The sequence below is a fragment of the Parasteatoda tepidariorum genome, chromosome 7, assembly GCF_982258835.1.
Source record: "Parasteatoda tepidariorum strain Cologne lab strain chromosome 7, Ptep-v5.0, whole genome shotgun sequence".
Classification (NCBI taxonomy): Eukaryota; Metazoa; Arthropoda; class Arachnida; order Araneae; family Theridiidae; genus Parasteatoda; species Parasteatoda tepidariorum.
Window position 1 is genome coordinate 59,978,245 of NC_141761.1, and position 21,557 is coordinate 59,999,801.

Here is a 21,557-nt window from a genome sequence, read left to right on the forward strand (position 1 = left end):
CCAACATGAATAAAACATCCTTAAAATCCATTTTAACTAAAACAATTTATACCGTAATTTTTACAGTAATATTTATTTAATTACAGTGATTTTACAATAAATATTACTGTGCAAAATAACATTAATATAATATTTTTCTAATAGAAGAAGTTTGATTTTGTTTTTTAATTATGTCAAAAGTTATATGTTCATAAATGTCCTTTAACCTGATATGCTTGTTATAAAATTGTTATAATATATTATTTATAATATTTGTTGTAATATATTGTTTTTTTACTTTATTATTTTCAGAGAAAGCTTTTTTTGTATAATGGGCTGATAAAATAAAAAATTACTCTGTTGGGACAATCTTAGCTGCAGTCATAAAAATCAAAAGTGTATTAAGATTCCACTTGAAAATAACATGGATGAGACTTAATATGTAAATCCAATTCTCAAATCTGTGTTACAAATTTCAATGCTCTGTGACAAGAACCTGGTATAAAATTCTCATCATGCAGTCAGCACTGAGTATCAAGCTAATTTTGCCTACTGTCCTGATTACTGAAGCACTCTATTAGGCTTGACATAACCATATTATTATTTATTGTAAACTCAAAACTTTTGATAAAAACATCAATAGATTTTGAAACTCATACCGTCCATCAGTTTCTTAGACATTTAAGCTGATATTACTGGTATATGCATGATTGATTTAACTATACAATTTTAGTATTTATTACTTTATTAGAAGGAAATGAAATAAATGTAATAAAATACATTTAAAATCAAATGAATTGTGTAAGCAAAATTGTATTGAGAGTGAAAACACACAGAGTGATCAGGGGATTATATTGGGTAGGGTTCAAAATTGTAAGGATATAGAGCTGCACTATAAATTCTCTTCAATGTTGGTAATAATGTTGGATATATAAATTTTCTTCAATGTTGGTAATAATTTCCAGCTGATTATGTACAATTTAAGAGCTTGTAATAATTTAATTATATTTCTAATAATCTATGTAAAAGAATAACATTAAAAAACAGCTTATAATTAACAGAGGTTATATTAACAAATGCTAATAAAAGTTTAAATATATCAGATGATAAATTATAAGCCCTACATCACAACGTCTTATGACAATTGTTTTACATGTGATTATTTTCATAAAAAAATATTAAAAATTTCTTTTATAAGTACAGTAGAGAACCATTTATCCGGTATCCAGATAACCGGGAAACCAGAAAACCGGGAAAAATTTTGCTCGAATTTCCCGCCATTTTAAACAAGAACGAAAAAAGCGGAAATTGGACTCCTCCTTGAAGTTGAGTAGAGGAAAATGTAAGGAAGGGGAAGATTTTTTCCTCCGTGACCTTGAAGGCAGGGAAGGGAGGATTGTTTTATTTTTTCCTTTAGGCCGTCAATCAAACTCAAGGGTGTGGCATGCTGATTTCGTTTTCTGCTTGATTTACGAGGGGGGTGGGGAAAATGCATTGCATGCATATCAGTGAACAGAAAAAGAAAAAGAGAAAAATATATTTATTTGACATCGACTAATAAAAATAAAATCTTTTTCTTTTGAATAAATTCTTATTCTTTGGAAGTGCGGTATCAATTACAAGTTTTTCTTGGTGTGGAATCACATCTGCTGCAATTAAAAATCTTATTTTATCAACAAAAAAATAAAATAAAAGGAGAATTGTTTATTATTTTAAACATAGGATTATTTTATGAAGCAGATTGCAGTTTTGTTTTTTTGATTCCACTAGGCTTGATTTTTTTTTTCTTTTCGCGATAAATTTCGCACTCAATAAATTAATTCTTTTTATTCATAAATTTTATCATTAGGTTTTTTTTATTTAATTTTTTTTTTTTTTTTGAATTCCGTTGATCTTGCCTTGTTTCGGGTTTTAATATTTATGCTAGTGCCTTTTTTAACTATCGTTTCGGTTCGATAATTTTCAAGTGTTTTTATTTAGATTAATAAGTTTTCCTTTTATTTTATCGTTTCCCCCGTATAATTAGGTATGAAATATATTGCGTTATTTAATCATTGGTTTTGTTTATATTATTTAATTTAGGAATTGTAATTATTTTTAAAAAATAAATATGAGAATTTTGTATTTTTTAAACTTGATTTTCTTGTCAAAACTTGCAAATTTTTTTGTTCTTTTAAATGTTATATTTCTACCATTTTTTTTTCTTTTTAAAGTTAGGAGTACCTTTCTTTTTTCTCTTACTTTATGCAGCACACTTTTTCCTTGTACTTCGGGTTCGATAAAACATCGATTAACGACACTTTTTGGTCGATCCAGAAAACCGGGAAATTCAGATATCCGGGATAGCGATGGTCCCGAGCATCCCGGATAATTGGTTCTCTACTGTATTTTTTAATTATAGCATAAAACATGCATAAAACGGAAAATAAATATGTGTTTTTATTTATAATATTACACATTGTAAATTTACAAGAAAATGGAGCTTGAAGATATTTGTTAAATAGAAAAACTATAAGATTTTTAAATCTTTTTGCGTAAATATTTTGATATTATACTGGGTTATAGATACAAAGTTTCAAGTGGGAAATATTTGTCCACCTCCAAATGGTCTTGATTAAGTACTTAGGAATTAACATTTGTTATTTTCTTTTAATTTTTATTAAATAATAGTTCTGTACTTACAAATACTTTAGTAAGAACAGTTGTGACAATACTTTTTCTTGGAATCTATATTAACTTTAGATATGAATAGCATTTTAACATTTTGCATTACATTGAAAATTTTTTAAAAATTTTACGCACTTTCAAATAAAAAATAATATCCTTCAGGAATTTCTTTTAATGATTTTTCAGTTTATTTCATGATACACATTATTAATATATTTACTACAGAAAATTTGTGTATTAATATTGTGTATTAATTGTGATTTATGCATAAATTGTAAAGATAAAAAATTTATTTAAAAAAAGGATATGATTATTAGAATTATTATTTTTTATAAAATAGTTACTTGGTGATTTACATATAACAGTCTGCTGAAATCTGCCTTAACAACACTGACGTAAATAATCCATTTTCATTAGCCTTGCGTTTTAAATAACATTTTTGGAAAAAAATGAAAATAATCTTTACCGTGATCTCCATGGCCCCAAGAAAAAAGTTCATTTTCATCTGTTAGAGCAAGCACATGCTTTGGGCCACAGGCTATATCTCGAATGTTGAAGTTAAACAATGTATCAATGATTTTAGGCTATAAATAAAATAAAAAAAATGAAATGGATTCATTTTTAAAATTCAAAGTTACATAAAAATAGAATATATAAAGATGCATTTACTTGTTCAATATCTCTTTCAGTTGCATAACCTAAGCAACCTGATGAGGCTTTACCAAAACTGAAAACTACACCATTGTCTACATTAAAAAAAACCTTTATGAATCTTTTTTTTCCTAAATTAGTAATTATACAAAACTGTAAAGGTAAAACATTTTAACAGAAATAAATTCCTTTGGTAGTTAAAACTTTACTCTAATAGCAAAGAAATATGCTACGTTTTTTTTTTATATAAAGATACTAACCAAGCAACATATTTTTATTTTATTTTATAACAATACTAATACTAAAGATAATTATAAGAAGAAATAAATAGTAGTTATAATTTTTATTTACAATTAGAAATCATAAATACAGTTAAAAATAATTAGGTTTCACATTAATCAACACCTTTTTTTTTAAAAAATCAATTAATTTTAATATGATAAGACACTAAAATGAGACAACCACAATAAAGTATGGTAAAGTAGTTAAGGCACTATAGTCTAGATCACAAAAAATATTATTTCATGAAACTTTTTTTCTCAACTCAAACAATTATTCATATAAGTTTCATCAAACAATAACAATAATAAACAAGCCAGAATGTAGTTTTATAACTAATTATCCTCACCAGAAAAAAATAAATAAATTAAAAGTTTTACTCATAAAAGTTTTACTCACTTTAGTTGTCACGAAAAAATTAAAATGCTTATTTTATTTTATTATTTTCTACACTTTAGTTTAGAGTATGTAAGTTTATGTCAGAAAGTGGTCAAATAAATTCAGTTTGTTGATAAAAGTTCTGTTTATCACAATAATGAAATTATCTAAACTTTTTTTCCTAACCTTATTTTTTTCCTAGCCTTTTTTAACCTAATTATCTAAACTTTTATAACTCAGCAGAGTTTTAAGTTTTAAAGATCATTGATTTCAATCATAACAAAAGTTATTTAATATTCCAAATACAGTAATCCAATTTATGATGTTTCTAAACAGTGAATTTCAGGAGTAAAATCATAAAATAATACATTTAAATTAAAAAAAATAGCAATTCGAAAATTAAATTTTTTGTTTGCAACACAAATGTAATAGTTGAAATAATAATAATAAAATAATAATAATAAAATAATAATAATAAAATAATAATAATAAAATAATAATAATAATAAAATAATAATAATAAAATAATAATAATAATATAATAATAATAAAACATACAATTTCAATTTAGATTTAATAAATTAAATATTCTCAGGTGGATAAAAATATTTTTACTAACAAGATTTATGGTTAATTGGTCATGGTTGTTATAGGATCAAAAAGTAAAATCAAATGTTCTTTACTTTGAAAAAAGGCATGCACACATAGAAAATTTATTCATTAAAATAAAAAATGAACTTACTCGATAAACAAATTGTAAAATCTTGACCACATACCACTGAAATGATATTGATTGCAACACGTTCATCAATAATATATGGTATAATGGATGATGCTACTACTTTTTCTTGAAAATCTGTCTCCGAAATATTACTAACCTATGATAGAAAAAAAATCTTACTTATTTATATTTATAATTGCATTATAAAATAAGTTTTCTTTAATAATTTGTATAATTATGCATTATTATATTCTATTTTATACTGTTCAATAAAACAAATTAAACTGACAATTAAATGATCCACACTTTAAGACTACATCATTTGGTATTATAAACTGGTAACCAAAATAATCTAAATTGATGCCTGCTTTCCTTTCATATGCAGTAGATTTTATTGTGTATAATCAAGCTTATCCAATATTAAATTACATAATTCATTTTTAAATGATTAATAAATAATAGAAAAAGGAATTAATAATAACTATTATTATTTTTTTGGAGGGGAGGGGCAAATAGATTTGTTAAGAATGCAAACATAAAAAATTCTAAAAAATAAATGTGGAAATCTTAATCACACTAAATTTAAAACCTGACTAAATAACAATAGAATATCTCCAAGCAATCACTATTTTTTTTAACAAAAGCTTAATATTTAATTTATTAAAAATTTTATTATATAATCTATTAAATCTACTAAGCAACACATTAGAGATCATCTTATCCCGTCATGCACAAAGTTAAATTCATTTAAGTATGGGGAAAAAAAGTGGGAATTCCTTATTGTGCTTGTGTTTGGCATTAAACAACTGCAATATTCTAAACATCAAGCTAGTGAATCAAGTATCAAATTAACAATAATTTTTGAACAGCAAAATGCAAAATTACAAATATAGTGAATTATTAGACAAAGCACAAAACTAAATTTATAAAAGGTATTACATAAAATATTAATTTTAAAGATGCAGTTGTAAATTTAAGTTCATTTTCAAGTCCTTTTCTTTTTTTCCTCCTTAAAGTTGCTTTTATATAACTAAACGTTTTAACTAATGGAACTAAACATTTTGTTGAATATTGCAGAAGAAACAGATTCTTTATAAATTATTGAACTTTAAAAATCATGGAATAAAAAAATTTTCAACTAAATATTTTTGACTTAGCCAGATACCATTTATGTTTTCTGAGTGGAAATAACTTAATTGGAAAAATTTAAATGTAGCAAACAAAGAAAAGGGCTTACTTTGTGCCATTAAGACTAAAAAAAAGGGAATAAAGCACAAATGAAAGTGCATTAACTTTCAAATATTGTATGTTTATTTGTGCTTTATTAACGTAGTTTTTTGCTTTATTTAATTAAAGGTTAGATAGAAGTAATTAATTAAATAATTTTAAGACATAAAGACAGTCATTACTAGAAGTTTAGGTCGATTTTTCCAAGTCATCAAAAAACCATTCTCAGTAATTCCAATTTTTTTACTTTCACTCAAAGCTGCGCATATAACAACATTCTTGGGCAATGTAGGGAGCAAGCTATAGGTATCTTTATCCTTTTCAAAATACCATAAATATGGAGACACAGGACTGCCAATGCAAGAGGAAGATTTTCCCTTTTCTCCTATGGAGGAATCTATAGGAATAAAGAAATTTAAATTATTGGCAAATTTAAATATTTTAGACTTACTCTTTATAAAGGAAAAAGCATTGAAAGCATTATAAAATGATAGTTAAAAGAATGAAAAAATTTAATAAGTGATTAAAAACAGTGATTTCAATCACTTGATTTTTTATAAATCATTTACCATTTTAATCAATAAAGTAAAAAAAAAATGATTTAAAAATCAACTAAGAGATTTTGAGCAGTGAGAGTAAAAAAAAAAATATTTGAGGTAATGCAAGCACAAACAAGTATTATAACATTTACCAATTACCAACAAACTAACAGAAAAAGTGATAAAATGATACAGATGACAGACGTTGTAGACTACATTTACTACCTTTTCTAAATCTTGAATTCATATTTACAGTCAAAATGCATGTTTATATAACACTTTTTTATATTTTGACATATTTTAGACCTAAAAAACTACTAATAGTATGAATTTAGTAAGATATTTGTGATTCTTATGTTACTGATTACAATCTTAAAATACTTTGTGAGAAATTTATTAAATATTTAACTGTATTGATATGGAAAGGATATGCAAACGGTGAAATGTGTTCGTTTGTAACAATTGAGTAAAATATTAGTCACATATTAAAATTAATATGCATAAATTATGCTTCCTAAAATAATTTAAGTAAAATTTCAAGCATTTTAATCATTTATATTTGATATTTTTTTAAATGCTAACTTAAAGAAATCTGACTTAATACATAAATAAAAAATTATCTGCAATTGTTTTGACATAAAAAAAAACACAAAAAATTCTGATTACTAAATTTAAAACATTGGTAATTATAATAGAAAAAACTAGAACAAGTATTTCTATAAATATAATCATAAAAAATTGATGACTGGACATTTTTTTGACTAACAGTAGTGTTAATTCTGGGGAAACACCATTTCTTTCAACTGCAAATATCGTGAAAAACTTTATAAGTTAATTTTGAAAATCAAATCTTTTAGAAATGGCGATAATTGCACTCTTCTTTGTCCTATTATTTACTTATATATTGATAGATTTTTTTTACTAACTGTAGTAAACACAGGGAATATAAATTATGGTATCTTTTAAAGTTTATATTTTACTGTTAATAATGCACATTTTTTGTTTATTTATAGGGAGCAATATCTAATAGTTAGGCTAAGTGAAGTTAGCTAACCTATTTATGAAGCAAGAATTGCCATTAAATAATTAGTTTTTGAGAAAAAAATATTTCTAAAATTGCTGTTGTTATAAAAAGAAGAAAATGTTATAACTTTCCTGTTTACCGTAGTAAAAAACAGTTTTTATGCATATAAAAGCACAATTTCTTAAAGACTTGATAATGATCTTTTAATGATCAATAAATGGAAATATTAGTTGTAGAAGTAAGGAATATTGTTTCCATAATTTTAACACAATAGTAAGTATAAACTTGGCAGACATTGTACAAAGTGCAAAATGGAATGATATCTTTGTGCTGCGAGATATACAACTTAAAACACAATGAGAGAAACAAAATTCAAAATAGATGATCAACATACAACAGTCTCAATGAGGAAATAGAAACTGAGCATCATCATACTGAGAAATGAACAATTGTTGAGAAAGAGAATAATAATTTAATAAAAATGGCTCCTCACTAAACTCGTAAAATGAGGATGCACTTAATCAGGCCTTATGCAGAAAGTCCTAATACTTTGACGAAAATTTTCAAAGTTTAAAAAAATCCAAAATAAAAGTTCTATTCTATTTTTTTAGAAAAAAATCTTTTCACTTTCACAATTCCCAATTTATTTTCGAAACTGTGTGCTAGTGGAGAAAAGAAGGTTTATATTTTTGACATGAGGTGCGTCAGAGATTGGTCTGTGAAAAACATTCCAAAACTGTCAGAAAACTAAGATGACAGTCATATTGTCATAATGCAAATGAAGTTTTTTGAATATAAAATACTTAAAGGTGCGTCAAAAATTGGTTTAAACTGTGAAAAACAGTCAAAAACTGTCAGAAAACTAAGATGACAGTCACATTGTCATAATGCAAGTGAAGTTTTTTGAATGTAAAATACTTAAAACAATAAATTAAAATATAGATATATTTAAATGTATACTAGGGACATATTTATATATAATACAAGTAGATTATATTAAAGTTGAAATTACAGTATTGAGACGAAACAAATTTTTACTTCATCTCCATATTTTCAATTATTGATTCATTTCATTTCAGAGCTCTCATGTTCTCAAGGAATTTTGAAATAGATTCATTTCAATCTTTAAATGGTGCAATTATTGAAAGTTAGTTTTCATATTATTGAGAAGAAATTATCTTATTTCGAAATAATAACTTGAATTTTTTTTTTAAACTGTAGACTCTCACACTTCTTTACAGTAAACACATTAAATCCAACTTACAAAATTGTATTAACATATGAATGGAATCGTTCAAAGAAAACAAATAGTTAGTAGAATTATAAATTTTAACATTATGAAATAACAACGCAGCAATCAGCAATTTAAATTTTAAACTTATAGGTTGGCATAACCTTCTTATATGAAAGATGGCATGGATAATTATAAAAATGTTTAAAATTCTTCAATTATTTTTAAAATGTAGAATGTCTTCTTTAAAACAACTTAGCAGAAATAGAGTTTTCAGTATATCTTTTGTTAGCATAGGGTGGTTTTTATTTCAAATAAATTTACGTAATAAAAGTAGTTTTTCTTTGGAAAACATTTTTTTTAACATATGGTCAATGATAAAGAAATGAGCATTTAATATATAACCTGAACATTGGCTGGGAGGATATGCTATTTAAGAGATGAACCAGAAGCAGAAACCTACCAGCATGGCAGTGAGCACAATCGATTATCACAGAGAAAAAATTGCCAAGCTTTCTTTTCAAGGCATATTTAAACTAGTTTCTAATCAAAATTATATAGCTGAGTTGAGAGAACACCGAAAAATAAAGAAACATTTTTTTCCTGTTAGTTGATAATAGACTTATACTATATAAAGGTTTTTTACACCTTTTTATTATCATATTATAATTCAAATAAAACTTAGACAGCATAAGTTTTGCATGTACAATTTTTAAACTTGTACATATCTGTTAAATTAAGTTGAATTTTTACAACAAATAATCTTTGTCTGACTGTATTGGGATCGCAGATACATTTGTATTTATATCTGGATAATCAGGGTTGCCACTCAAATCTGGAAAAAAAAAACCTGTGTTTTCCCTGTACATATTATGCACAATATATGAAGAGAGAACAACTATGCACTTTTAGTTCATGGATGTCGACACACAATGATTCACAACCTTGGATATAGAATGACCATTCTGCAAAGATGGACTTGTTAGGAAACTGACGTGTAAATGCTTGTGATAGCTCAATAGAATCTGTTTTGCCTGGTGACAAGTTCAAACCTATGCTGGAATCTGATGATAACATAGTTGGCAGCTATTGTTCTATTAATTATGCCATATAAATAAAGATGTATGCCCCTGCTAATAAATAATTAATGTGCTTTTCCTCATTTTCCCAATGTTACAAACTCTGTTTATATAACTTTTAATTATGTACAAAACCATATGCATGTTTTAAAAAGTTTCATTTGTCACTGAATAAAGTCTTAATAAATTACACAAGTTATTAGTTAGAAAGCAATTGAAGAAATAACATGATTATTTTGAAAAACAAAATTATAAGATAATAATGTAAAGTAACTGTTGTTTAGGAAAACGGGAATTTTTTTTTAAATAGAAATGATTCAGTATTTTAAACAAAAATAAGATTTCCTAACAGATTTTATTAAATAAAAAAATATAATATCTATGAACTTACAAGAACCTGATGAAAGATACTCTTTTTCTTGAACTTTCAGATTCTTTGTTTTTCTAGGTGATCTGTAAAACAATAAGAAGAATATTATTTAATTTAAAATGACAAATTTTAAGGGTTCACAGTGTGTTTGAAAAACATGGAAACAGGCTAACATCTTGAGAAAAACTATTGGCTCAAAAATATAAAAATATACACATGAAACATTTTTAAATGATGCATTCGATGTATCAAACTAGACTCCCAACCACACACATAGCTATTTCAAAATCCTAGATGAAAATACACCAATTTTATTACAGGTTTTGGTTTTAATTTTATTTGGAGCTCTTTGCATTTGGTTCAAAGATGTCTCTCCTATCACAAAATGAAAATAGGATATAAATCGTTTAAATGGAGAAAGCTTGAGAAAAACATGCCAGATTGAAAAACTAAAAATATTTCTGTTAGATATTTAGAAAAACTTAACAAATAATATTAACTTTGATTCACCCCAATTAAGAAGATTAGGTTAAGGACAAGTTTGGCGTCATTGGCAAGTTTTCAAAATGCAAAACACAACTATTTTTATTTATTTTTTGATAAGAAGTATTTCTTGAGATATATGACTTTTTAATACTTTTTGGGGTATTCAGTACATATATGTATTTTCAATATTACAATTTTCCTGCTTAAATAAGTTTGAATTGCATCTTCTGAAATTGAGTGTAGTACATCAATAGTCATGAATAAGTATGAGATAATCAAACAGCGAAACTTAAATTAATCGAAAAATATATTAATCTGAAATAGAGATGTGATGTGAGAGAATATTTCTGAAGATTGAGAACATTTTCTGGAGGATGAAATCTAGAAAACAATTTAGATTATTCTGTTTCCCTATAGATAAAAAAGAGTTTTTCAAAATTTTCATATTATAAAAATTTTTATATACATAAAAAAAAAACATTTGTATATGAATAGTAGTTCATTTATTGTTCTAAAACAAATCAAAAATTATATTTAAGTATACTCATCATATAACAGATAATTGGTAGTTCCAAGAATTTTTTTTGACCTGTGATTCTAAAGATTTTTTTAACAGAACAAATAGTTTTTAAAATTTTTTTTTGCTTGAAAACAAAAACCTTCAACATTCCTAAAGATTAAAGCTTTTAATGTAGTTTTTATTTTACAAAAAAAGGGAAGGGGAAGAAATCTTAACTTTGTTGACAAAAAGTTGATAAAATTCTTGACAAAGCTTTTTTTAAAGTTTTGAAACAAAATTTTATATAGTTATATACTCAAGCTTAATGTAATACTCAAGCTTTGAAAATGAACTTTCTTTAGTAAGATTTGTCTTAATTTATTTTGTGATTGATTGTTGAATTTTGTAGCATGACTTTTAACAAATTTTTTTAAAAAAATTACGTCCTTATATTTGCTTGCGCATAATAAGTCTTGCAGTTCAATATTAGAAAAAAAAAGGTATCTCCAGAAGTAGAAAGCCTCTTGAAGTAGGTAGAAATGCAGGAGGGTAGAACAGTTCCAGAGATGCTCGCCATTCATGTCAACATATTCCTCACACAAACTTGCAGTCAGAGGAGTCAACAAGTCCAATGTGGTGTAGATGTGACAGTAGAAAGTAGCGTCCAGTAGCTTGAAACACAAAACCCTGAGAGTCGTAGGGAGGTTCCTGGAGATACGATTTAAAAAGAATCTCCCAAGAAGTTAATGTTTTTCAGGTTAGCAGGAGACTCGAGTGGGTCAAAGAGAGATGTTTCTTTTGCAAGATTATCTGCATTTTCATTACCCTGCAATCTACATTGGCTAGAAAACCATTGTAGAATTATTTCCTTTCCAGTAGATTGTTAATGAAGTGTTTACAATTAAGTTCAATGTCAGTACGCAGAGGGGCATAATTTATAACTGCATGAATTGTAGCTTGACAATCAATAAGGAGGGCAAATTTCTGACTTCTTCCTTTCTGACCTCAAAAGAATGAATAAAACTTCTATATTAAGAATAGTAATTTTAAGAGCATTATTTATGACTGAATTGTGCTTTAGAATTATTCTTAAAACAAAATTATCAGAATTGTTTTTGAGAATGATTTTGAATGTTTTGACAACAATTTTCAAAAGGAAAAGAAAATATGTTAGTTTTATTTTAATTACTACAACTACATCAAATATATTAATCGATTACATTTTTGCTTATTTCTAATATATTTTTTAAAACTTTATGATAATATCTTATAAACAATAATTATTTTATTGTTTTAAGAACAATTTTCAAAACTGTTTCTTTTTCATTTTGATATTTGGATAGCTAATTTATCTGAAAAAATAAGTCTTAAAAGAAATATATTAATAATTTTTAAATAATGAGATGAAATCAATCATTTGCATTTAAGCCTATTCTTAATGTGTTTTCTTAATTCTTAAAACATTAACTCATTTGTAAAATGTTATTAATTATGTAAATATTATCTAGGAGAATATTCTCCTTGATGTAAATACGTATAAGAATATTCTCCAAAAGATTATTACCATGAATTTTACATGTCTACAGTTGAGCTTGCTTGTATGTATTCTGTATGCAAGCCTCGACACGACAACTTTTAAAAACATATGCAATAAACAGTTACAAAATGTTTTTTATTTCATGGTTTGGCATAGTAGTACTCTTTAAAGGCAATACACATTTTTAAATTGGTCTGCAATATAATTAGAGTAACATATTGTGTATTATAAATAAATCAAAAATTAAATAAATCAATAAAATTAGAAAAATAAATTAAAGGTTAAAAAATTAATTTATAACTTATTACTTAATATAGTTATACTTTCCTGGCATTTTTCTTGATTAATTATATTTTGTGCTACTTTACAATTCTTATTTATTTAATTCTTATTAATTTATTAAAAAATATCTTTAATCAAATATTTAACCCTTAAAATATTAACATACCACAATTGTTTGGTTTTCATTTTTCATGTAGAAGATTGATTGTTTTGAAAGACAGCAAAATAAAAATGTTGGCAAGCATTTCACGGTTACTAACTATATAATACTGCTATTAATAAAATTTTAATCACATAATCAACCATAAAAATAATTCCACTATCCATGATAATATTTAATTGTATTATCAATTACAAGAAAAACAGGTGTAATTGAGAACTCTTTCACTGAAAAGAGTATAAAAAATGCCAAGAATGATAGAGTAAAATGCAAAAATATCAAACAAATCATAATTACTTGTTGGATAAAGGAATCGACCCAATTTCAAGATAAAGTTTAAAAATAACTTTTATCATAACAGGGTTGCACATAATTTGTGCAGCAGTGGGTCTTTGATTTGAATCTAAATTTAGCATGCTCGACAATAGCTTCCTCAGTTCCAAGCTGTAAATATTTGGCACAGGGTCAAAAGAACCTTTCATAATTTTCATAATTAGTGCTGGTAGTGTCTGGAAGTAAAAATAAAATTATTGATTTGCAATTAACAAATGTTGTCTATGAGTATATTTGTAAATAATGACAAAATGAATAAAAATGTTGACACTCAATTAAAAAAAACCCATTATTCAAATAAAAATCGATAAATCGATATTATATCATGAAACAATTTGGTATTAGCGCACAAAAAATAATGATAAAGCTCCCAAAAAGAAAATATTCAATGAATTTTGGAAATTTTTAAAATTGAGATAACTGTCAGAGTGGATATAGGAAAATAGTGAATTTCAATTAAATGAAAAAAGCTTTCAAAAGTATTTAAGATTAAATGTTACATTATTAAAATTATCTAACGCCTAAAAGGAAAAAACCTATTTACTAAGACATAATGACGGATATAAAATAATGCATATTACCATAAATAATAATATAAAATAATGCATATTACCATCGTTTTATACATATTTTTATCACTTGTGAAATTTGTTACATATTAGTGGCAATAACTAATATGTAACGAAAAATTTGGATAAAATTTTCAAGCAAGAAAAGTATGATTAATAGATTTATTTTTACTTTTGAACAGAGATTTACAATGATTGCAAATTAATTTTTTCAAACAGCAATGTACTCTAAATGATGAAATGTTTATGAAAATCTACTCAATATCACAAAGAATTCTATTCAATCACATATTAATTTTTAATTATCAATAATGTAAAGTGGTTAATATTGTAAGACCTTTTTGACAATGGATCACATCACAATCATCTAAAATAGGAATTTAGGGGCATTTTGCCACTTTTCCTACCTTCAAAAAGAACATGACATTCATGTAAATGGAATTTCTAGAAATTCATTTGATTTTTTTGCTATTAAATAATTTCTTTCAATGGAATTCTAAAGTCTACAATTCTTAAATCTAATTATATAATATTAAAATCCATGTTCTTTCACTTCATAATGAATTAAACAAATTGTTAATATTATGTTACATTATTAAATGTATAACAATATTAAATTTTCTATTTTTTTTAAAATTAAAATTTGCCGAATCAGATAGCATACCCCATCTCCGTCAATAAACAGTCTATTGTATAAAATTAAAGATAAGTTAACATTATTCATTTTGAAGAAATTAATTAGCACAAATCTAATCAATTTAGCGCAGACATTTTTGAAATAGTTATACATAAAGAATGTAAAATAAATAAATAATTTCTTAGATAACACATGAATAAAATAAAGAACTATACGTGTACATCTAAAATTATACGAATGTATTCAAATATTTTCAAATTTACTACTTACAGCTGCATCAAAAGGTCTTTTCAATGTCATCAGTTCATATAGAACACAGCCAAGTGCCCAAATATCACTCTTTTGGTTATATCTTTTAAAAAGTTAATGAAGAACTGTTCATCTGAAATCACAGGTATTTCCAATCTATTATGAGAAAGAATAAGAATAGTAGAGAAAGTGCAGAAGCTAAGAAATAACAAAGAAGAGAGTTAGTCAATCACAAATTAGAAAGGCCATATGCAAGAAGATAAATGAGAACTAATAGATCAGCATAAGCTTTTAATGAAGTTAAAAAAAAAATCCAACTACTGCAATATATTTGAGTATAAAGAGTACATAGTTTTTATTTTAGAAGTTCCTACAGCTTGATAAAGAATGAATGATTATAGTTGCATGTTTATGCATAAGACAGAAAAGTAATAAGCGTAGAAACAATTGTTGGGTAATACATAGATGTTATCATACCAGGAAGGTGTATTTCTAACAGTGTAATTACATACAATAGTTATCAGTTACCAATATATAATGTATACATATTTCAGGATGATGCTTGGTAAAAGCATTAAAATAACTTTAGATAAAACCACCACTTCCTTTCCCAGAGGAAATATAATTTAAGTAATTATTATAACAATTTATATCTATATATAATTATCATAATTTTATATATATATATATTTGGTGAGTTACACACAGTGTCTAACCTAAACCCAGATGCATGCTGCTTTTTCCTTCCCAAGAACTTTTTTATTTGATATATTATTATTAATTTAATTTTATTTTAAAGAATCCGTTTAACCTCTCCTAGAAAGACACATTAGAATTATTTCAAAAAATTTGTATTATCTCTTCTAGAAAGAAATGCTAGTATGTTATTTGATACTGTTAATTACCACTTTTGTTTTGTTTTTATCGAAAAACTATTTATTTTAATAAACGATACTAATTTTTTTATTTTTGAAGTTTAAAAATAAACAAAAAATATGGTGCATTAATATAGATTAAAATAGCTCATTAAGGAAGCATAAAAATCTGGTCCTCCAAGACGAACTTATAACGATAACATCTTTATAGGCTGTAATGGTAAGAACCATAGCTCTAAACATGAATTAACTATAAACCAGATAAATAACATGCAATGAAATAAAGCTTCCCCATAGCAACCAATAAGTGCAACTAGTAACTTATTGACCATTTGCATAATGTTGGTAATAGGACCAGCATTGTACACCAGCCACGGCATGGTTTCGAAACTAGCTTAGCTGGTATTCATTGAACTGATGCTGGGAGGGTTTCAAGCTGTCGCTTAGGTTAGAAACCCAATCATTTACAACAACAGCTCAGTGCTATAAAGTCAATGCGGCACTAATAACAATTAATTATAAATATTAATGAAGCTGAAATTTAAATGCTTTTTTTTCATACTATATTAGTTAAATGTTTTTTTTTCATACTATTTATTAGTTATTTCAAAAATAAAGAGCATGCAAGAAGAAAATGAATTGAAAGAAGTTAGAAATTTGAAGCAGACACCAAATAAAATTTGAAATTTAGGATACGGTTTTCCTTCACACAATTCAGGAGAAATATAACAAGGAGTTCCCACCACCTGGAGATAAATAGCAAATAATATGCAAACATATATATATATAAAATAAATAATAATATATTAAATATATATATACTTAGTGGAACCCCGATTTTATGTTTTTGTCAGATTAGCATTAAAAAATGTACAAACAGGGCGGGCAAGGGGCTGTCGCCCGGAGTGCCAGGTTAAGAGGCCACTGAACCAGAACCAAACTTTATGTTCACTAAATTATTTATTTCTCCTTTTTTAAAATATTGCGTGTTTGTTTAGAACAGTGGTGGATCAGGGGATAGAGTCTATGAGGTAAACCGGGTTCGAATTCCGACAATGGCTGGTCGATTCCATTTCCGCACTGGTTTACACCGACTACAGTGCTGACGTAAAAATATCCTCAGTGGTAGACGAATCTTGGAATAGAGTCCCCTTGCCACCAGGCTAACTATGAGAGGTTTTTCTCTCCATATAATGCTAGTTTTATCAAAAAGTTTTCCATGAAGGCAAATTTCTCTCAATACTTACACTACCGGCATTATTATAGATATTGAAGGAATTGAAGAGTAAATGGATGTGTGTTGCAGCCGATATATGCATAATCAACATTGAAAGGCCTTCGACCACGAAACTTAATTCTGAAAGGCTAATGTTTCCATTGGATACCAAGAAATAATTACCCCAAGAAGTCATATTAAACTCATTTGTAATGCATCTTAATCGACTCTATCTAATGCTGCAGAAATCGAATTCACAGCTTTCAAAACACTTACTTTTGTTTTAGAAGAATTTTACAGATCACCGAAATGATGACCTAACCAGTAATGAAGGAATGATTACCTAACCAATGTAACATTCATTAAATTATTAAATTATTCCAAAGTTGAAGTTTTCTGGAAAAATTATACTTGCAAATTTTACAATTTAAGCAGTCATACTTTCTTTAATTCCCCTTTATACCATTCCTACGCTTTGCTCATCCTACCACCAAAAAATTTCCTCTCATAGACAAAAGGATAGTATAGAATAGAAATATTGTCAAAAAGCTAGGAACAGCTAATAAACAAGTCTCTTTTTTTTAAGAAAAGTAAAGAAGAAAAAAATGTAAACTGAGAAGAAGTTTGTACGAGTTTTGTAGAGAAAAAAAGATTTCAATCTTTTAGAAAAATGTATAAAGCGAGATTTAAAAAAAAAAGGGGTAACGTAAAATCCGAGATAATTTAACATTATCAATACAGGCAATTTTCACGGACCAGCACAGAATGTAGGAAGTGGGATAACGTACAAAACACAGTAAAATCAAGGTTCCGCTACATGTATATATTTGGAACATTTATAACAAAAAGTTTAAACATTTAACCAATAAATTATATAGTTACAATTAATTCAAATTTATCTATTCATCTACATAGTTTAACTGTACAGATTGATAGAAAATGTTGTTGTGTATAAAAAAAATGTGATATATTAAAGGTTTTAAATTTTATTTTCATTTTTCTATTAATCAAAATCTATCAAATTTATATAAAATGAGAGAAGAGAAATGTTATTATGTATAAAAAAATGTAACATACTAAAGTTTTTAAATTTTATTTTTCTGTTTCCATTGATCAAATGTTTCTATTAATAAAATCAGAGTGAAAATTTAAAATATTATCAAACTAAATGAAAGTGGGAGGAAAATTAATGCAAATATATGTCTTCTTATATAATATATAAGAGAAGGGGAAAAAAAGAGGGAGAAAATCAAATGTACAAGTTCATGTGGATTTGATTAAAATATTACATAAGATAATATATGTAGCTGAGAAATTTTGCATCTCATTTGTATTCGTTAGGATACTCAAGAAAATAAAATAACAATGCATACTTACAGTGTAGGCTTTACTTTTGCTGGTTAGCACTTTAGATATTCCGAAGTCACCAATTTTTATAACATTTTGCTTTTCATTTAAAAGTATATTCTGAGATTTCAAATCCCTGTGAAGAATAAGCTTTCCATGCACATGCTGCAGAGTATACACCATTTGACCGAAATATTTAAGAATTTCCTAGGCGATGTCAGGAGAAAAACATTTTGATTAAAAAATGACAGAGTCCATTTCTAATTATAAGTAGAGAAAATTAACGTCCGAATAAAAAAGTTAAAAAATACCTTGTGGATAAAAATCATGAGAACAATATTTGTTTTTATAGGAAAATAATAGAATATTCAAGTGGTGAATAGGATCTGAAATTTCAGTATCCCATCGAATACCAAAAATTGCCTTAAATTTGTACACGGGATACTTAATTTTATTTAATAAAAAATAGTTTTATACTGTGCTGCATTAAAATGGAAAAACTATGTTAGTGAAGGAGTCAATAAACATACTTTGCTTTAAGACCATTTGTCTTTCTATGAATGGTTGACCGTGTAAAGCTAAGAACTGATTGTGCTAGGGGTTAGCATTCGCCGTAAGACTTCTGGATTACTACTTCCGATGGATTTTTATGTCTAAACTTGAAAAAAGAGCGCCCTCAAATATTATTGTACTTGTAGTGTTTACACTATAACATGTTTTTTAAGTTTAAATTTCAACAAAATAAACAACATAAGAATTTTGAAGACTCCGCAAGCATGTTTTGTCCTGCAAAATGCAACTCCTAAAAATAACTAATGGTTATAGTTTACACAGATATAGCCAAATAAGGGATACTCAAAACACGACAAACCTTAAATTTTATTTATGTTGTGATATTAATTTTTTAAAATTTATTTTAGGTTCACAGCCCGTTAGGATTTATCAATTACAGGAAACTTTTTGAAATGGTAAAATTACGTGAAAATTTAAATATACAACATATTAATAAAACTTCCTAAAATATTAAGCCTGTTCACACATCACCTCGTAGGCATAACATAAGCGGATGGATACACTGGAAGTTTTCTAAATTTCTTCCGTTTTAAGGAAGCTCTTTATTGTTTACATTCAGTCAACCTCTCATAGAAGGCTAAAGTAATGCATATAATAAATCTAATATCCCATACTTTGCTTAATAAATGCCAAGTATTCTATAAAATGCCTAGATAGTACACAGAATGTCAGAGTTTAATACAGTGCCAGTAACAGTGATAAAATGTTAAAAATGGCATGCATTTATTAAAAACATTAAAACTTGAAGATTTAAAATAATCAGGGGTGATTGTGGGCCCAACTCAAAAATCCTGAAAATTTCTTGAGTAAAATCATTCAAAAAATTAATATCCTTATAAATTTAAATCATTGAAATTTTCAAAACTTGATATTCTAAATGAATTATAAGCAGTATAATTTAAATGAATAATTATGAGCAAGTTTACTTTTATCTCTAGTTACATTTATTATTATACCAGAAAAAATATTAACAAATGAAAGCAATGCCAATTATAAATTCTTGTTCTAATATTTTTAAATAAAATATACAAGAATTTATATATATATATATATATATATGTGATAGATGATTTCTTGAAACTTCTGCACTTTGGATTTCCAGAAATTTTCGGATCGCATTTGGCGAAAAATCCGGATTTTTTCCGGAGCACAATCATCGCTGAATAATATAAACCTTAACTCATTATGATCCAATACTTCAAAAAATTACAAATGAGCAGTCATTAAGACATTAAAAAAAATAAAGTGAATCAAAGTGTCCTTCTAAAATAGATCTGTTGGAAGCTTTTTAAATGAAACATTTTTGTTTGTTTAATTTATTATGTTTATTTAATAGACATGGTTTACATTATCGAAGGCTCCCTCAAACAGAATCCTTTTACAAAAGACATATAATTTAATGAAAATAAACAAATTTGATAAACTACAATTAGAAAATTTGATAAACTACAATTATTTATTTTAATTCCTACTTAACTTTACAAGCTTCTTTTTTCTTTCCAAGTGTGTCTATCATGTTAACCAAGACATAACACAATGTTTAACAATGGAACAATTTTAACAATGGGGATAAATTATACAGAATTTTTGATGCAATGTACTATCTTCAGATAGAATTAGAGATACAGACGTCTATGGGAAAAACTGATTTTTGATTATAGAGAGAATGCATACATGTATGGATCAGAAGAACAAGCTAAAATTATACAGAATTTTTGGTGGAAAGCATTATATCTTTTTACATAATTATATGGGAGATACAGGTTTTCATAGTGGAAAAGCCCCCAGACTAATGTTTGGAAAAAGACTGGACAACTGTTCAAAGGGTCACAAGTAAGAAATGATTTGTAAACAAGTTTAAAAGAAAATAGAGTGAATAATTTTGTTTTAATGATTTAAAAGTGATTAACTTACTTCCTCAGACATGAGTTTACCTTCTCTACTACAAAGAAAATCAAAAAGTGTACCACCTAAATTGTTCAGAAAAAAAAATACAGAAAATAAAATTAATAAAGATAAACAACAACAGATCTTTCTGTTCAGAAAATAAAAATAAAAACATGATTAAGATATTCCAAATTTAATAAAATATAGAAAGTGAAAAACAATAGCAGATTTTTGTTTAGAAAATTAAAATAAAAACATTATAAAATAACACAGGATCATAATCAAATACTAAATACATTTCATAAATAAATTACAAATTACTTTTGTTTAGAACATTAAAATATGGTCAGAACCAGGGCTCGAAAAAACTCAGAAATTTTACCTGTCCTCGAGGACGGCTTGTCCAACAATATTCCCACCCTCCTTTGAAGCTAACCTCTAAACTAACTTCTAAAGAAATAAAAATACAATTTTCTCTTATTTACTACAAACATTTATATAAATTGCATAATGAATTAGTAGTTATTAAGGATTACATTCTACAGTAATTAAAAAAAAAAATACTAGGTTACTAATAGTAACCTATAGTATTTCTTTCATGAAATAATTTATTTCTTTTATGAAATAATTTCTTTCTTTTATGAAATAATTTGTTTCCTTTATGAAATAATTTAAATGACAAAGGTCAAGATGGGAAAATGGGCGTCTGTGCGGATGTCGGATTCGAGAAATTGGTTGTCCGTGGGGAATTTTTGACCGTCG

At 26.2% G+C, this 21,557-nt stretch overlaps 1 protein-coding gene across 4 annotated transcripts in view; it reads right to left on the reverse strand.

The window, feature by feature from the left end:
• LOC107448798 (serine/threonine-protein kinase Nek8) overlaps window positions 1-21,557 on the reverse strand; it is an 81,649-nt gene that overhangs the window by 5,909 nt on the left and 54,183 nt on the right. For all 4 annotated transcript variants that reach the window (XM_087167890.1, XM_087167889.1, XM_087167891.1 and 1 more), the window contains exons 3-12: window positions 20,823-20,878; window positions 18,366-18,542; window positions 16,469-16,518; window positions 14,919-15,000; window positions 13,407-13,618; window positions 10,167-10,228; window positions 6,085-6,299; window positions 4,697-4,832; window positions 3,316-3,392; window positions 3,113-3,230 (exon numbers count right to left, since the gene is read on the reverse strand). In XM_087167890.1, coding sequence (XP_087024016.1) covers window positions 3,113-3,230; window positions 3,316-3,392; window positions 4,697-4,832; window positions 6,085-6,299; window positions 10,167-10,228; window positions 13,407-13,618; window positions 14,919-15,000; window positions 16,469-16,518; window positions 18,366-18,542; window positions 20,823-20,878 — 1,185 coding nt within the window. The remainder of the gene's footprint in view (window positions 1-3,112; window positions 3,231-3,315; window positions 3,393-4,696; window positions 4,833-6,084; window positions 6,300-10,166; window positions 10,229-13,406; window positions 13,619-14,918; window positions 15,001-16,468; window positions 16,519-18,365; window positions 18,543-20,822; window positions 20,879-21,557) is intronic.